This window comes from Magallana gigas, chromosome 9, assembly GCF_963853765.1.
Source record: "Magallana gigas chromosome 9, xbMagGiga1.1, whole genome shotgun sequence".
NCBI classification, from domain to species: Eukaryota; Metazoa; Mollusca; class Bivalvia; order Ostreida; family Ostreidae; genus Magallana; species Magallana gigas.
This window is the reverse complement of record NC_088861.1, coordinates 2802029-2822212: the sequence shown is the minus strand read 5'-3', so window position 1 is coordinate 2822212 and position 20184 is coordinate 2802029. Positions and strand designations below refer to the sequence as shown.

Sequence of the window (20184 nt, the reverse complement as noted above, 5' to 3'; positions counted from 1 at the left end):
ATTCCTTATTTTTTTCATTGTTTTTAAACTATCCACAGACAGACAGATAGGCTTTAAAAGCAAACATTTCTACGTGTTTGAAACCATTTGTAAGAAGTACGATAAGGTTAATATTTTTAATCAAGGTAGATGTTGGAAGCAGAAAATTGTCAAAGCGACAATGAGGTTTTTTTTAGACATTTAAAGATCAAAAATTTTTAACAGAGCGACTAGGGCAACTGAGATCGGTTTTAAAAATTAAATACCTTGTGTGCACATTACACGAACATTGCATTGGTTGCAACTGCGTTGTACCTATCCTATTTGAGCTTCAAAACATTTATTTGATTAAAAAAGTTCCCGAGAAGAAGACCAACCATGGCCATCTGGTCAGTAAATTCTGTTTTCCTGTTCGCTATTTTCGCAGCGATTCCAGGGAATGAGTCAAAGTTTATTAACTTTAAAAACGACTTTGAATATATTTATCGATATGAAGGCCATATAACAATCAAAGACTTGGGGAAATTCGTTATGGAAGCCAAAGTAAGTACCACTTATATAACTTGACATTAAAAGAAATTGGTATTCATGTCTTATATTTTCTATTTAAATTTTAAGGTATATTGAGCGTATCATATTGTCCTTGCAGTTTTGTGAACAATCTTTAAAATTGGCTAAAACAGCATTTTTTCAATAAAATGGTATATTTCTGCATAGTTTTTAGCTTAGATATCTTCATGACTGGCCTGCCTCTAAAATATCTTAGAAAAAAACATTATATAAGATTTATTAACACATTTAATTGTAGGTTAGAGCATGTGATGATGATTTTTAATTAAAACAGTTTGATGTCGCTTGCATATATGATTTCAGATCCTTAATTTATATATTGAATCTCGAATTTCGAATCTTGAATTTTGTATTTCGAATTTCATATTTTAAATCTCGTATCCCGAATGAGCCTTATGGGCTTTAGTAACAGAATGTTGCAAAGCATTCGTGCAAATGTTTGTCTGTTACATTGCAATTATTTGGATTGCATTTGATCGCGTTTAAATAGTGTGCCTGTCCATACTTTTAAGCAACTTGATGCGACCAGATAAACGCATGCAACGTATGCTATAGCTCGTGCGAAGCCAAAAGATTCCGATCACAAGGTGTTCATGCGCCAGTTATAAAATGGGCTTTAAAGATTGCATTTGGAGAGTAGACAATTTTTTTATACTATCGAAAAAAGGAAACTCTGCATTATTTAATATATGAAAAAAACATTTAAAAATTACAATGAACAAATTTTATTTTTTGTTATACTGTAACACATGCATTCGTAACAACATCTCATAACACTTTAATGTCAACGTCGAATAATGTCAATTTCAGCACACTCGAACGTCACTGTTATTTGAAATTGAATTAACAAAATTTATAATGCGTGTGACCATCATTTGCGTTCATGCATGCTTGACAGCGACACCTCATTGATGCCACTGAAGTGTTCAGAAATGCTTGAGGAATGTTGTACCAGATGTTGGTTAAAGCCTGGCCTAAATCAGCCAATGTCATTGGCTGATTTGGTAAACGGCGTAAACGTATTTCCATTTTATCCCAAACGTGATCGATCGGCGAAAAATCAGGGGAAATAGCTGGCCAAGGCAAGATATCGACATTCTGTTGAACAAACATGTCCCTAACTAGACGTGCAACGTGTGGCCTTGCGTTGTCTTGCTGCAAAGTGATGTGATTTTGATATCTCTGCATGAAGGGTACTGTGGTTTCATCAATATTCGTTGAATACCAATTTTCGTGGATTTCGTTGTTAAGCTGATCCACGAAATTAAATGTTCATTGAAGTTCAATTTCAATTTACATTTTGTATTGATTGGATCGTTGGCCACGAAATTACGTATCCTTGAAACTGTGGTTTTTAGAAAATCCACGAAAATTGATACCCATGAAAATTAATGAAACCACAGTATCACATGACGCTGAATAATTTCATCTCGATAGCGTACGCCGGTGAGATTTCCATTGACAATTTGTAGAGGGGTCCACGTGCTGATATTCCACCCACACCATAACACTACCTCCACCAAATTGTCGACGTTGCACAACACAAGCGTCCTGGTAACTCTCCCCAACGCGACGATACACCGTACAACGGCCGTCACTGCTATCCAAATGAAATCTGAATTCATCAGTGAACAGAATATTGGCCCAGTCCTGTATTCTGAATCGCAGATGTCGTGTGCACCACGCTTGTCTAGCGATACGATGACGTGTAAGCAGTACTGGGCGCACTGCTGGACGTCTAGGTCTGATGTTTTGCTCGCGCAGACGATTATGCACAGTTCTTGGACTAATTGGTCGAAGCCCTGGAATGCTACAGGCAGTCAAACTTGCTGTCTGGAAACGATTTCTCAGATGCACAAGACTAATGTGGTTGTCCTGTTGACGTGACGTCACACGAGGCTGTCCAGAAAGTGGTCGATCCTGAATGTTGCCAGATTGTTGAAAACGTCTTCATAATGACTGTAATGATGGTGTTCTGATGAACTCCACAGTGTCTTGCCACTGTATTTTGTGCCATTCTAGCTTGCAGCATCCCAACAGCACGATTACGTTGGTTTTCGTTGAGTCGTGGTTGAGTCGTGGCATGACTTAGGGGTAAATTCTGTTGAAACTAAAGTGATTTCCTTAAAAAAAAATTTAAACAAATCCTTTACAGTTGCTATTCCAAACAGTATTGGCGCGTAAAACTCGTGCGTACAAATTCTTCAATAAACAACAGGTGCTCACTAACCATGAAAAAGTCCGTGCACCCGGACGGTTACCATCCAATATTGTCAAAAACATTACCATTATCGATTGTTTAAATTTCATAAATACAAACAATAGATATAGAAAAATTGTACTAAATTTTATGATGCACAGTTTCTTTTTCCGCTAGTATATTATACTCATCTCGTATTTAATGTTTATTCACAATTCCAGTTATCGAATAAAACTAATGAGGGAAGGAATTTGTTATAGCAATTTTGGGCATGGATATATCAAATAAACAAAAAAGTATTTAACTTGGTTTTGTGCAATTCGCAAAAATTTATTTTATTGTTTATATTATTAATTATTTATCATTATTATAATTATAGTTTTACGTTTCCAATGTAAGACCTTATTGTTTTTCTTAGGTTTCTTTTTACCTATTTTTAATATTTTTCATACAAATTTTGTACACGCAATTCCTCAGCAACGTCCTTACTGATTAATATAAACATATGTTAACAAAATGTATCTAAAAATCAAAACACCTTTTTTTATCGAGAAAATGGGTCGGACCCTCTCACATTAAGAACCAAGAAGGATGTAGATTCATTCATTTATAGTAATATCATAAGGGGTTTCATGAGCTAGAAATCCATTGCTTTGATTATTTAAACCACAAAACGAAAAACGATTTAAAAAAAAAAGAGCAATATTGAAAAAAAGATATTGAAAACTAGACTCTTGTTGCAATAGCAACAAAAAGGTATTCCGTTTCTCATGTATTCATCGGTACATAAAAATCTATTTCTCTTTTAAAAGAAAATGGATACAATATATACTGTAAAGGAATTCCCAAGAAATTATTTTTAAGTTAAACAATATAAAAAAGACCAGGTGTCATTTTTTAAGCACTTTCTGTGACGACCGAAAGTTACGCCAGATCATTCAGAACATAGTAAACATAACTTCATACATTGTTTTGTCTTTCCTCAAAGTTTGCATGTTCAAGTTTTTGTTAGTTAAAGTATCTCGTTGAGAAAAGGATTTTGTCATGGGAATGGAAACGGACAAACGGAAAAGATTAAGGAAATTAAAAGAAGATATTTTTAGTACATTTAACTACAGTACGTTACTGTTCCTCACACTAAGTAAAATTTTCAAAAAATCTTAAGTAAAAAAAATTCTTCTGCTTGAATGCTTCAAGTGAGAATCGAAAGTGACGTACGACCAAATGAAACCCGTTATACACATGTACAATCAAATGTCCATCATCCCTTTAATTTATTTGTCTTAATCTCTTACAGATTCTGAGATCTTGCGGGTACTTTGTTTTGTTTTTTTTATAAAAGAAGGCTACATGATCATGAGATACATGTATTTGAGATGTCTCACTGGAAGCAAAATATTTTTTTTGTTTTTTTTTACCATGTGTAGATGACCTTTGTATAACTATAGCTTAAATGTTACATTCATGCTAAGTAAACAAAATGTTTTTAAATTATCAAAATTAAGTGTACTTCCTGTGACGACCGGAAGTAACGCCAGATAAAACAAAATAGTGTTAACACATGTATATACATAAGTCTATCATCCCACAAAGTTTGGTTGTTCAATGCTTAACCTAAATTGTATTAAACATTTCTTGTATACTTGCCTTTTTTTATATTATTGTCCATCAAGCTTACTACAAATATCAGAGGAAAACAGTTAAACTGATAAACAGCTCGATTTGTTTGAACTCTTCCTGTGTGGACAGAAAGTGACGAAAGACAACATAAAACCGGTTAAACACACCTTCAATCAAATGTCTCTCATCCATGAAAGTTTCGTGCTTTGATCGCTAATAGTTTCTGAGATCTGGTTTGCACAAAATGTGTTTAAAAAAGCTACCTGAGATAATTGAGATATCTCACCGGAAGAAGAATGTTCTTATTGATATAACATCGTATAGATAACCTATGTATACATTTAAACTCATATATTTAGTCTATATATAATAATTAAATTAAATGCGTAAAAATACTTATTTTTGAAGTACTCCCGGTGACGACCAGAAGATACGACAAACAAAACAAAATAGTTTAAACACATCTACAACAATAGGTCTATAATCCCACAAAGTTTGGATGTTCAGGTCATTACTGTTTCTGAGATCTCGACGAGACAAGCTTTTTCAACGCCGGACAGGAAACGGACGACAGGAAGTGAATTTTGAAAAATTGAAAAAAAAATCTCGAGATTCTTTATCAGTCCTGAAAATTTTACGAAAATCCATTGAGCCATCTCTGAGAAATCTTGTGGACCAAAAAAGGGGGGGAAAATAGCAATAAAAAACATTAAAAATTTTGTAAAATTGTCACAATAAGTAGATAAAGGGTCCATCCCTAAATTTGTTCTTTTCTAGATATCTGAAAACACGATAAAGAGTTTTTAAACACTTGCTTAATGAATGTGTTTAAAATCACAAGACTTTAAAATTGTAATTAAAAAGAAAGTGACTATCTCCTCACATTGGGTGCCAGGAGAGGCCTGAACTTTTTATCTATAGTTCTTGACTGAAAAATATTTTGTCCTATGGTATAAAAGATAAAAATTTTCTTCTTACAGCTAGTTTTTTAAGCACACACTATACTCATTTTTACATTTATCACTTGATATGTTTTCTTTCAGTGTTAGTAGTCCAACTTATTGATAAATTATATCTTATAGAGGCATGGTCACGATTTTAGGCAATTAGATCTATTTTTCCATTGTTAATGTTTTCAATGCCTAATTAAGGCCTAAAATGAATATGGCAAACGCTAGGAACTATTTATAAAAGTTCAAAACAAATTAGCATACAGAAAAATCAGTTTAAAAACTTTTCAGGTATATTGAACCTAGTTAAACAAAAACATTGCACTAACCCTTTTTACATATCAAAGACATGTCGGCTCTGTATCTTCCTTAATAATCTATAACTGACGCTCAAATTGTAATGCTGTTGGTTATAAGAGATGCATATCTAAAGCATTATAAACAACAAAAATAAAAAAAGATAAAATTTGATCAAAAGCGTGACCATAAGATCAAGGAAAAGCGATATAGAAGAACATTAAACCTCTGCCACCTTTTCTTGTTCACGTATCTTTGCCAGAATCAAAGTGAATGTCATATCATTTTCTGAAAAAACAGACGACAGACCTCCTCGTTGCTCTAGCTATTTTTTCATACCGATTTGATGCATGCGAGTTATTGGAAACGGCTCAGCGAAGTGTTGATTAATAAGAATTAATGAAATTTATAAAAAAAAATCTTCTTCTCCTAAACCATATGACCAGAAAAATTGTAAAATGTGTGGAAGTATCTCCAAATAGTGTAGAATCAAGTTTGTTAAAATGCTGATCCTGTGGTTAGGTTGGAGCCTTAATTTGGGGGAGGGCGGGGGTAAATATGAGAAAAAGAAACTGGCTAGAAAAGCTGTAATTTGTATGTAGGCATTCTCAGATATGTATAAAATTGAGTTTGTTCAAATGATGTTCCCTGGGGAAAATTTGGGACCATATTTTGGATGGGGGTTATTGAGGGTGAGGGTTTACATAGGAATATACATGTATTTAGAGAACAATCTTTAAATACCTTTTCCTAAAAACGTTTGCCTGGAATAACTGTGTCATATCCTTCAGAAGACGCATCTTTAGAAATGTAAATTCAAGCTTGTCAAAATAAAAAACTCAAATGTTATAACATACGGTATCACTGAATAACAAGCATCATAACGGTGACATAATGTTGACTCTCGGTTGTCAAGATCGCTGGACAATTCTTGGACCCCACAAGAGGTTGTGATGTACATGCATGTTTATAGGTATATGAGCAAAGATCTTCCTAAGAAATGTGATACTCAGCATGTGATATTACTCCTTAAATCGGGGACGAATAAAGCTCAAACATTTTTCATTCCTAACTCTTATCTGATACAAAATAGCCCCAGCCCTTATGAATGAAGACGCCATCCCCATTTTAGATTGTTTGTTTGTCGAATTTTAAAATCGAGATTTTATTTCATATCCTGATGATCAGACGGGGGACCTTGTCTCTGCTCGCAAACAGATCGTGTCTTGTTGTTTATTTCGTAACATTTTGATATAGAATATTATTTGGTAGCCACTTGGTAGGTTTAAAACATAAGGAACAAACAATTTAACATTGTGCGTATGTAATCAACTCGGACATCGATTTTAATCAATCTAATAAACCCAGATGGGCGTGACATTTTGCACTAAAATGATCAGCTTCATGACAGTGATTATAATCTTTTATGAAACGCCTATTGTTAAAAAATCTTCAATATCTTTTTTTTTAAATAACTATCTTTGAGTATAAGTTGCAGTGTTTGTTTTGGTATTTTTATTGAATGATAATCCCCCCCCCCCCCCCCATTAAGAATCTAGTTGTCACGAAAGTATGCAAACTACATGTATCTATGTGCATGTCGTTTGTCATTGCTCGGGCTTCGAATATTGAATTTGCTAGTTATATATTACATCCACAACTTTAGCATGCCTAGTGTTGTTGACTTTTTAGCGCTCTTATATCCAATTGGCAGTATACTTACTTTGTGTTCATTAAGTTTAAAAGAATTCTGTAACAGATCTACTTTTAAAAACTTTTCAGATGTATGTTTTTAGATGTCCTGGATTGATGATTATAACAATCGCAAGCAGAAGTTTCCAAAGTTGTTTTATTGTTCAGTTTTGATATGGCGCAAATACTGATCATGGTGTTTTTGATATATTGTTTTGTTCTTCTTTACACCTCTTTTGTACAATTGTTTGGGTTTTTTATTACAGGAGGTCTTCAAAGATGATTAAAAAGTTTGAAACATTTTAAAAAAGAGTTTTATCGAACATTTTTCTATACTATAGCTCAAAAGCAAAATATTTCCCATTGTATTTTTTTAAATCCCAAAATAACACATTTTCTTGAAAAATAAGATATTGCTTATTTGGTGAGGATTATCAAGGCAAGCTAAGGTCCTTTTTACAAGAGATTCATTCTTAACACATGTAATAAAATATATTTAAAATAAAAACAAAATTGCGTTTTTTATGTTTTTATGTCTTCAGTAACAAGTCACATATTTTTCTCAAGTAAATGGGTAAAAATATATGTTTGCTTAGAAGTGTCATAAGCGTAAAGTCTAACTTTTAGTTTTTAATCTCGGTTAAGCTTATACTTTGCAGTCTCATATTAAGGTCATCCGTTTTCAACTTTGACGCAATATATCTTGAGAAGGAAACGGATTTTGTAATGCATTGAAGAAGAGTTTTATATTGATGATTTTAATTGATTCCTTTAATCAAAACACAATTGTATGTCCCTAACCAGTCTCTACAGGCCTGCCCTCTAAAGTTTTCAATCTTTTGTTTTTCAAAAACGATCAACAATTTTATATACGTGTCCGAACAACAAATGTTAGAAATCAAGAGATAATTTGTATGAGAACAAGAAATGTGGGCAGACTCTTTTATTTAGGGGCCGATATACTCGTTAAGATTCTTATAATTACTTAAAAACGATCAAAATGGTGCAATTAATTATAAAAAAAAGTTGTTGATTGTTACAATTAATTTCTAAAAAAAACTCATTGCCACGCTCATTTTTACGTAATATTTGGGGAACTAAAATCTTAAATTATTTATATATTTTAACGATATTTCATGAATTCGAACGGCAGATACTCTCGTTACTAGTATATCTAACTAGATTTTATCTGGTTATGTTCTGTTAACTTTTGTCCAGACAATTTTCCCAAAAATATTCAGCCTATTTCTTTCATTTTTAACATATGATCGTGAATGGTTTAACCTTAATTTTAGAAAAAATTTTATAACGTCAAGTTTGGTCCCGATATATTTCTTTATTTTCATGGTCCATTTTGTAACTTCTCAGTCAATCTTCATAATATCAATGAAAAATTTGTCAGATTTATAGATGAAAGGTTGAAGTTGAACAAGATTATTTTTCATAATTAAGAATATTAAAGCGTTGGAGCTCGTTGGAGCGCGAAATTTTCAACAAAGATTTGACACCTTTTTATTGTGACCTTTTTTTCCATGAAATAATCTTTGAAGATATATAGCACAACAGATGTGCAATTTCTTTTTTAACTGAACTTAATTTATTTTACAACAATAGACAAGTTCTACAACTTATATCAATGTCTCAGATAAAACCCACGTGTATAAGCGGGCGACCACCATACCCTGCCATTTACAACCACAGTTGATAACGGGGATCGAACTCACGTTTCAGCGGTAATAACCAAGTGCATCGTCAAGTTGGACAAGTTGTGCAATATCACAAGCCTTTTTTAATGATATCAAGATTTAGGGACAAATCACTTGAACAAAGAACCTAAAGAGGCCAAAAGTTTTTCTAAGATTTTGTTTATGGCCTGTTATAGCCTGTTTAAAGATATTTATGTAGCTTATTTGATCAATTGTTAATAAGAATGCACTTAACTGTGAAAAAAAAATGCAATTCAAATTGATAAATGGAAGAATATCCAAGATATTATAAATTTTTATCCTCGGAAATAACATAGGATCGAAAACAAATGTCTTACTGAGATTTATAATGGAAATGTTGACATCTCTTCTCCATTCGGAAGCCACCATGAATACCTCGCCAAATTTTGAAACCTTATCATCCGGGTACCATGTAGATTTCATTATGAACAACATGCTAGCTTTAAAATCGCATAAGGGAAGAACATATTCATGGCTGGTCCCTAAAACTGGTTGTTGCATTTATGTCAAGATTGAGTAATATTTAGTTATGACTTGTAGATCAAAAAATGTTTCAAAGTCCTTTTTTCAATGATATCAATTATTAGATGACAGCCTCTTAAATAAAGGACCAATAGGGTTGAAAAATCTGTTCTATATATCTTTAAAATAATTGAGATTTTGGTTAAGATTATTCAAGCAAAATAAATGTTCATTTTGACGTTTTACAATTAAATGGCCTTAAAAAATGACGAAACTTTTACGTAAAAAAAAAGGAAACTTAAGGGGCCAAAATCTTGAATTTTTGATTTTACATAACTTTGAAAAGAAAAGTGTTTTTTTTAAGGCTTTAAAATGGAACCTGCTCAAAATTTCATTTTGAACAGTATCCTTTTTTTAAATTTTAATAGCGACTCTCTTCGTTTTGTGACTGGCACCTATCTTATTATTTCATTCTTCTCAAGATTTAGAAATATTTTGTAATGACTTCTAAAACAAAAGGCGCGTTGGCCACATACCTCACCTGAAGAACAATAGGTATGATAAAATCAGAGTCATAATACAAACTATCTGAACAATGTTGTATAATACATGTAGATCCTGTATAAATGAAAATTCATTTTCCCCTGAACATTCTTATCTTTATTATCATTATTTTCTTTTCTAACAAGATAATTTTACAGTCATTTCACATGTATAGCATTGCATTTTTAAAAAAGAACATAAGTAATTGTTTACATATGGGATATAAACCTGCATCAAACTTTGAACCCAATGGGAAACCCAAGAATCGTTCATGGGCCAAAACCTAACAATTTAAATGATCAGTTATATGTCAAGATGCTTGCATATAAGTAAAAAAATATATTAAATCATATTAACTATTCCGAATAATCAAAATTCTTTCCGTTTAAAAATTAGATCCCTAATGTGCTACTACCCTACTTCTCAAGTTTTTTTATTTGTAAAAAAAAAGAATTTACATTATCTGGAGTTACTTTCATTATAGTTACTCTTTTACTTTTTCTCTATATATTTCTATGTAAATTTTGACCACACCCATCCAAAGATGTGACCCAATCCTATCCCCGGGGAGTTGTTACTTGAACAAACTTAAATCTTCACTCTATGATGATGCTTCCACTCAAGTTATAGCTTTTCTGGCCAATTTGTTTCTGAAAAGATGATTTTTAGAGATTTCTCTATATATTCCTCTGTAAAAGTTCAAACCTCCATTTTGCCCAACCCTACCTCCGGAGATCATAATTTGAGCAAACTTGAATCTAACCTACCTGAGGATGCTGCCATCCAAGTTTCAGTTTTCTCGGCTGTTTAGTCTTTACGCAAAATGCTTATAAAGATTTTTTAACATGTATTAAATGTTAAAATCGACATCCCCCCATTGTGACCCTACCCTAACCCTGGGATCATGATTTTTATAGCTATGAATTTACAGCACCTAAACACAAGTTTCAGTTTTTTTCGGTTGTTTACTTTATGAGAAATTTTTTTTAAAAGATTTACTCTATATGTTTCCTTCTAAAAATTTGACCCCTCATTGTGGCCCTACGATACCTCCGGGGGTCATGACTTTCACAACTTTGAATAAGCACTACCTGGGGATGTTTCCACTCAAGGTTCTGCTTTTCTGACCAAATAAGTCTTGAGAAGAATGTTTTTTTTTTAAAAATCAGAAAGTTTTCAATAATCCCTAATTATATATTTAAGGTAAACTCCATAATTTTAAAAACCTTAAATTCCCTTTTCCTAAGGATGCTTTGTGCCAAGTGTAGTTGAATTTGGCCCAATTGTTCTTCAGAAGATGTTAAAAATCTGAAAAGATTACGAACAGACAGACGACAGACAAAATGCGATCAGAGAGTTCCGAATTTTTTTCAATTATATCAAGAATTAAGGATCAGCCCATAATATTAGGACTTAACTGTTGTCTAAATATCTCAAAAAGGTTGTTGATCATTATTGAAGCAAAACTGTCTTGATGTTTAAGAACTGATAAGTGCTTTGTACTTTTAATGGTCTGCTTTATATATTTATAGTTTAGAAAAATCTTTTAATTTTTCAGTATTGCATCTCATCATAACAAAAGACCTGATTGTTCCTCGCAACGAGATCGCATCTAGTTTAAATTCTGATGGAATTAATTGCTTTGGGTAGTAACTGGACTTTACCAATCATGATATTTGCAATGATAAAATTCAATCAACGTTTAGCTGAGGTGCAAGTAATTAAAAGCATATATGCAGGTCAAACTTTATGCAGGACATTTAATTTTGAAAAAAAAGGACTAAAAACTTTAAAGTCATTTTTCCATTACCTTGAGAGTGGATTTAGACATTCGGTCCTTTAGATGAAAATTTAAATCTAAAAAATGTTCTTGAACCCTATATCATTTGTTGTCTGCCAACGAGACTACTTCAACATGCTGATGAAGAGCAATGTTACAAAACCAAGTTAAACATACTTTGTAAAAAGACGTTGTTTTGATAGCCTGATATTCGTTATACTGTATGTATACCAGAAACATTTCAAATCAGAATCAATGAGAAGTTTTCTTTAAAGAAAAATATCATGAGCCATTGTTTTGGGTTTGGACGTTTTGGGTATGACTGTTCCGTACTTTATGTGCAGCTTATTGTATTTGTACAGTTTGTTTATGAACAATTTTAAGTCTGTCTTATTTTATATTAGTAATTAACATGACTTATTTATTTATCCAATGTGTACTCATTCATGTCAATCAGCCATTAATTTTTCTTTATATATAAATGCTTGTTAAAAATACTTTGTTTGCATGATTGTAGGCACATCGCTCAATTTAATAGACATTTATTAAATTGTGAAATAACCAAGTGAAATGTTAATCATTGTCTTAGAACAAGTGATTCTCTAGTGGTCGGATAAAATGCATTGAACGACTATTTAAATGTTTGGGTGTACCCGATAGAAATATATTTATAAGTTTAAAAGTAACAGTTACCGTATTAGGTGTTTCCCCCGTTCAACCCTCTGACTAATTTTTGTCAAATAAGATTTCAAACTGCGTAGTTTTCTGACTTCATTTAATGGATCTAGAAGTAAGAATGTTGCATAATATTGTTAAGGGCGTAACAGATTTTCATGCGTTCAGGTGGTGAATTATTTTGCACTTAAGTGAACTCTGATAATGATTCAAAATAAAAGTATTCCAATAGCAATTTTAAAAGCTTTAAAAAAGTCAATGAGACTAATACGAACATATAATTGTAAATTCGTGTTGTATGAAAAGCAGCATTTTTGTTAAATCAATGAAAACCAAATTTTTTTTAGAATATTTATCATTTTGAAGATCTATTCTATTAAATTAAGGTAAAAAAAAAAAAACCTTCCTCAACCCTAAAGCATTTGCTATTTTACTAACAAAGTTCAAAATGCTCAGTTCGGCAGGAAAGAAACCAGAACAAAGGTAAAACCTAACCATGCATGTTTCAAATGATACTATCTTGGTAGCCTGATTGTTTATTAATTTACAATCTGATATTTTTGTTCTTAAAATTGCAATCAACAAGAAAAAGGTTTCTTCAAATTATTGTATGAGATTGAATTGGATTATAGGACACGGATATTATGTATTGTATTTGAAGTTTACTGCACTCGTACCTTTTTTGATGAGACATGTTCTGCTATACGTACACTAGCTTAAAAAAAATTGCACCTTTTATAATCCAGGATGTATGAACCAATGCATATGCAGTTTATTGCTTTATTCCTTAAATTAAAAAAATAAATAAATAAGGCATTTCCATAAAAGTATGTTAGTAGCTCACTAGGAGGCATAGGTTCTTACATCTTTATAGTTTTCTTTCCCCCCATTTTATTTTTTCAAACTATGAAATCATTGAATTTAAATGTTAATCATTGTCTCAAAACCAGTGACCGCGTAACCTAGCAGTTGGATGCATTGAATAGTTTTTGGAATTATTGTTATACCCCGAAAAAACACAACTTAACGTTTAAAAACCAACGAAGATGGAATGCGGTCTTTTTCTTCTTCAATTCAATTTGCTATAAAAAGATTTCAAATTGCGTAGTTTTCTGACTTCCTTTAACGGGTCTAGAAGTAGGAATGTTGCATTATATTGTTAAGAGCTTAACAGATTTTCATGCGTTCAGGTAGTGATATTTTTGCACTTAAGTGAACTCTGATAATGATTCAAAATAAAAGAATTCCAATTATAGCAATTTTAAAAGCTTTATGAATATATGAACATGTAATTGTAAATTAGTGTTGTATGAAAAGCGGCATTTTTATTTAATCAATAAAAACCAATTTTTTTATAGAATATTTATCATTTTAAAGATCTATTTTATCATAATAAGGTAAAAAAAAAAAGCCTTCCTCAACCCTAAAGCATTTGCTATTTTACTAACAAAGTTCAAAATGCTCAGTTCAGCAGGAAAGAAACCAGAAAAAAGGTAAAACCTAACCATGCATGTTGCAAATGATACTATCTTGGTAGCCTGATTGTTATCAATTTACAATCTGATATTTTTTGTTCTTTAAATTACAATCAACAAGAAAAAGGTTTCTTCAAATTATTTTATGAGATTGAATTGAATAGGACACGAAAATTATGTATTGTATTTGAAGTTTACTGCACTCGTACTTTTTTTTATGAGATATGTTCTGCTATACGTACACTAGCTAAGAAATGTGCACCTTTTATAATTCAGGATGTATGAACCAATGCATATGTAGTTTATTGCTTTATTCCTTAAATTCAAAAAATAAATAAATAAGGCATTTGCACAAATGTATGCAAGTAGCTCACTAGGAGGCATAGGTTCTTACATCTTTATAGTTTTCTTTTCCCCCATTTTATTTTTTCAAACTATGAAATCATTGAATTTAAATGGGGTTTTTTTTGTTTTTTTTTATGAAATGTTCATTAATAAGCCAATTGCTTCTACATACATCACATACATACATCACAAATTTTCAAGGACACAAAGTATGTTTAATGAATTTAAATGTTAATCATTGTCTCAAAACCAGTGACCGCGTAACCTAGCAGTTGAATGCATTGAACAGTTTTTGGAATTATTGGTATACCCCGAAAAAACACAACTTAACGTTTAAAAACCAGCGAAGATGGAATGCGGTCATTTTCTTTTTCAATTCAATTTGCTATAAAAAGATTTCAAACTGCGTAGTTCGGCATATTTGGCACTAAAAAGGCCTTCCTCCCAAGGTCTTAATGTTTCGTACGTATGCACTGATCATCTATTCTGTGTCAAAAATACTTTGTAAGTTCGTAACTCTGGTCTTTGGCAACATTGTTTTCCTTGCAATTTATGTAAAGGTATCCAATCTCCTAATGACATATTAAACATGGTTGTGTTTATCATATGAATTTATATAAAAGTAACCAAATACATTGTATTTCATAATAAAATAAAATGTCCATGTATATATCTCAATCTTTCCCAATTTATATCTCTTGCTCAGTCTCTTTTTATTTCAAATAAAACAATTGTTTGCATGGACAAGACTGTGTTTATTCGGTTCAACAAGTTCTAGTTTTGTTCCATGTCCATGTACCCTTTCTTTTTTTTCTTTCTATCTTTTTTTTCCTTGAATTGTTATAGCTTTCAATTGCAAATGACGCAAGTAACATTATAATCCTTTTCTCTGAGGCAGTTTACTGTTCATGCGTGTTTTGCTTTAAATGACTTTCAGATCACCTTCAATGTACCTTATAACACAAAGCTGTATTCAAAAGCCATTTTGATGAAACTGTATATATTTATTTACATGAATTTGTGAATCTATTTGTTATAAAGAAAAGCTGAAATTGGACATTGGAATGATAAATAAGCAAACTTGATTTCGAAATCGTTATAGTTATTTTCATATCTAGATCTGCCGAGTTTTTATTGAATGTGCTTATGAGATTTTTTTTTTTCTATTGGTATACGGATGTTAAGAAAACGATTTGTCCAATTTTTTAAGTCCTTCATATACACGCAACACAAGGAAAACAATGATTTCATTTGTTTAATGTACATAAATTATCCTCAAACTACAAATTTCTATATATATAAAAGACAATAACTATGCAAAGATGAATCAAATAAAGGCATTTTTAAAAGAAAAAACGCACTGGTGTAGCTTTATATGGTATATGGTACTTCTACAGATAAGAAAACAAGACAATTATATAAATGTTTGCAAATGTAAATCAGTTCCGAACAAAAATTGATTATCGACTATTTTCTTAACATTAGTAATTTCCTTTTACTTGAATTCCATTATTCAAAAGTTTTGAAAACCAATAACTGATTTACATAAAATATTATCCAAGTAAAATAAAATAATTAAGTGGAATATTATTAATATCATAGAAACTATACATGACATTTTCATAGTCAGTTGATGGGCATTTTCCATATCCGTTGTCAAAACTATAAAAAAAAATCTAAAATGCTCATTGTGTCACTTGTATTAAATATATTATAACGAGTAGGACTTTGAATGAGTTTTATATTTAAAAAGGCGATTTGATATTTACTTTTAGTTTTACAATATTTCTTAACTTAAACGATTGTGCAAAACTTGAACCCAGTTTTTGTTAAACATTATTTTATCAGCGCTTTTTAGAATGGTCACTGATATAATTATAAACCGAATATCTATCTTTATCAGGTGAGTTATACCAACATTCGGACCGTGAATGATGACCAGGAATTGCTGCTAAATGTGTACACCATTAATGTCGCCCCTGAACAGAATCCAGGTAAGATGAACACTATGTTTATCAAAAGAAGATTAAATCGACCCATGTAATTTTCTATCTCTTGTCGACATTATATAAATAGTGCCTGTTTGGGAGGGTAACTGTTGAAATTGACACCCCTCGAAAACCATTGTCAACCAACGCGATGCGGAGGTTGACAATGGTTTTCGAGGGGTGTCAATTTCCACAGTTACCCTCCCAAACAGGCACTATGTATTTTATTATATGAAGGTCTTATTTTTTAAGAAAATGTTACTGCTTTTGATATAGAAATGAAGTGAATTCTACGGCGAACCGTTCGCGCATAATTTACGCGCATGTAACAATTCGTTGTGTTACCCGTTGCCAAGTGTGTTGCTAACGCTGAGGGTAATAGAACGGATTACCAACTGCGTCTAATCCAATCAGATTTCAGTATTTAACATGAAAGTATAATAATAATGAATATGCGTGTTAGCTGGTTCCATATGTTGAGGTCAATGACATAAAGGAGGACCTAAAACACACAAAAGAACTTTTTTATGTTAAACCGAAGAACATGAAGCAATAGATGTTCAGTTTCCATGTAAAACATATTTATCTTCGTTGCTTTTAAATGTTTGCTTAACTTATATATTAAGTAAAATTATATTTTTGCTCAACCCTCTATTTTCAGATGTAAACGGCATAGAAAATGATTTTTCAAAATGGTATGCATTGTTCCGTCATATTATTGCACTTTCATTGATTGTCATATAATATTCACATCACTATCTACTAAACAAATAATTGCTTGTGTTATTCAAGTTGAATTTTTGTTACGTGCATTCTTAAAACGGCTATATAGTATTACATATTTTAATAAAATAACATTTAATGATAGCACGCCACATGTACATTTTTGAAGCCAAATACATACCAATAGTAGCAACATTGAAGCACAAAGCAGTCGATATGGAAAGACAGTGTGGATCAACTGTTTTTTTACAACAATTCGATCATTTGATAAAAATTTTGTTTACTTATGCTTCAGTCTTGTTTTTTTCAAAAAATGTTTTTAAGATTGTTTCGTTTTATAGAAAACTGAAGTAATTCACTATTTTTTAATAATTCTCTTAACCTGTTATTCCGTCATAAACTATTCTAAAAACCGCAGCCACATATTTGATTTTAGCTTTATTCACACCCAGCATAAACAACACTTTCGTAGACCTACAATATATGGCCATAAGTAAGTAAACAAAATTGCCGCCGTTATAAGACACCGGCGCCGCTTACCTGATTTATAAATAAAATATCTCAAAAAGTAACACAGTAACGTACCTCAAATTTGATATTTAGTTGCATGACCTTTAGACCTATTGTACACGTTTTGGAATGGATTCATAAAGTTATTGAATGTAGTACCGTGAAAGTTAACTTCATATTTCTTTCACTTTTTCAATCAGATCTCCTCTGTTTTTTTATGTTAAACGGTTTTTAATTGTTTGCAATACGTTTTCTATAATAATAAGGTCCGGTGATTGGGATGGCCACTTTAAAGATTTGATATTGTTTTGATCTTTTCATCGTTTTCCTTTTCGTTTGAAGTTTGTACGCGGGCATTGTTTTCTTGGAATAAATAATCGTTGTTAGGGAAATGCCAAGCTAAAACCAGCCACAAATTTTCGTTTAAAATGTCGATATATTTTTCAGGAATTTATATCGCTCTCAGCTTATGTGAATGTTTCGATCCCTTTATTGGAAATACAACCCAAAACGTGACAGAAAACGTACGGTTGCCTCGTAGCTCTAGGCACTCCGGTCGCCAGACTTCATCAGCTCTCCTCCAAACATAAACTCAATTATTTTGGTCAACCACAACTTGTGTTTCGTCGCTAAAAATTACTCTCTTCCAGTGTCTATCCAAAGTCCATCCAAGTTTTGATCTATACCAATTTATCCGACGACTTCTATTCTCTTTCCGAATTGTAAATGTTTTTGCAAAGTTTCCTTCTTGTATAGCCAGAAAAACGCAATCTTCTTTTAACAGTTCGGCAAGAAACAGAAGAAAGTAATAAATTGTTTGCTTCATTCGTTATTTCTGCTAAAGTTTGTCGTCTGTCCGTTCTAACACAACATCAAATTTTCCTGCCCAACCCCCTTTTCATTCGCTTTTCAAGGCAGTCCGCTTCGAGGTAAAATGTGCTTCTTCCCATACAAATGACATCTCGCGCTAATATCCGTGCCAACGAGAGATATTAATATAAGTTGTAGAACTTGCTTATCAATCGTTGTAAAATAAATAAAGTTCAGACTAATGTTTCCACTTCGATTAGATTTACAAGAAACTTACAATTTTATATTGACTGAATCCATCTTGACGTAAAGATATAAACAACTGTTTCTGTGGTGTTGACATTTCTTTCGTTTTTTGGCCATGTTGTAGCAGACGATGTTTACAGTCAAGAAAGGACAGGGACGTTTGACGTCATGTATAAATATAGATTAGCTTCTATTAAAAGGCTATGATTTAATTTGTTTTTCTCTGACTATATCATTAAGAGCAAAACTTAAAAAAACATCTCAGACATTTGTAAAAATGAAACTTTTTATTTTGATGACTCACATTTGGCCATATACTGTAAAAAACTGATTGTTCGTTAGAACCAATTACTCTTACATATCAATATTGATTGTAAAATTAACCTTTCTAGTGTTGCTATTGGATTGCTTATACATGTATTGTCAATAAAGGTTGATCGCAAATCGATAAAATTAGATATCTTAGTTGCAAATTTATATTTATTTTGGTGATCTATTTCCTAAAGAAAAACATTCAAAATAAATGCAAAACTGGAATATGTTAAACATAACAATGCTCAAAGGTTGCGTTATACCAGTGTAAATTTTATAAACAAACTATCATATTCCTTTTTGTTTTGAATTTAAATATAATACTATTATTTTTAAAAGGATAATTCAACTAATTTAAATAAATTTTCTTTCAAAGTTGTGAATTTTAAAACTCATTCACAGATGCAGAAGCAACTGTTTATATTACAAATATAGAAAAAAAGAAATGATAGAAAAAATTGAACATTTAAAAAAAACCCGCATGAAGATAGATTTTTTTTACAATTGCATGTATTTTATTATATCATTATGATAGGTTTTCATTTGTGATATCTTCCCGGGGAGTGGTGAATCATGTTTTTCATCCAAGGCGAGAAGACGAAAAAGTGGTGGCAATCAAGAAAGGTCTTGCCTCCATTTTTGCAGCAAAATTACATGAGGAAGGAGAGGTAAATCATTTTTTAAAAGTACAAAAATACCAAAAGCATTATGGTGTATAATATTTTTTTGCACTTTGTATTTTAATTATATTTTATGCATTTGTAAGAGTCCAAAGTAAGACTTACCTTACAACTCCTTCTAACGATCGCCATGACATAACTTCGTACAGAAAAAAAATAGTTTAACAAAAAATAGATTCGGAGTTTGATCTATCACTCTGATTATTGATATTCTATCTTTAAGGTTCCAGGTACAAATGATAGTAATGGATTTACTTACAATGTGTCTGAACTTGGAGGCGAGGGTTTGTGTTCCTTATTGTACTATTTTGTGCTTTTATTACATTACATGTAAGCTAGCATTTTTGAAATATATCTCACATAGTATTTATGATTATTGATTCAAGTTAATCATTATTTTTAAACGATCATGTTGCAAATTGAAACAGGAGAGCATAACAGTACTTACATCGTGTCCTTGACAAAAGAGGGCATAGAGTTCAAAAAGACAAGACATAATCATCCAGTTAAAAATGCAAAGGCTTCCTATTTGAAGGTAAACTAATAAAGTACATTCTTCGTGATTTGTCACTGAAACATGGATAATAATTATCATAACTA

General features: G+C 31.6%; 1 protein-coding gene across 1 annotated transcript in view; it reads left to right on the top strand.

Moving 5' to 3' along the window:
- The first annotated feature begins 287 nt into the window (after positions 1-287).
- The window catches only part of LOC105336833 (uncharacterized), a 120775-nt gene continuing 100878 nt past the window's right edge, over positions 288-20184 (top strand). The window contains exons 1-6 of the mRNA XM_066071431.1: positions 288-522; positions 16219-16309; positions 16965-16998; positions 19440-19572; positions 19808-19868; positions 20013-20119. Of these exons, the coding sequence (XP_065927503.1) occupies positions 358-522; positions 16219-16309; positions 16965-16998; positions 19440-19572; positions 19808-19868; positions 20013-20119 (591 nt within the window). The 5' untranslated portion in view covers positions 288-357. The remainder of the gene's footprint in view (positions 523-16218; positions 16310-16964; positions 16999-19439; positions 19573-19807; positions 19869-20012; positions 20120-20184) is intronic.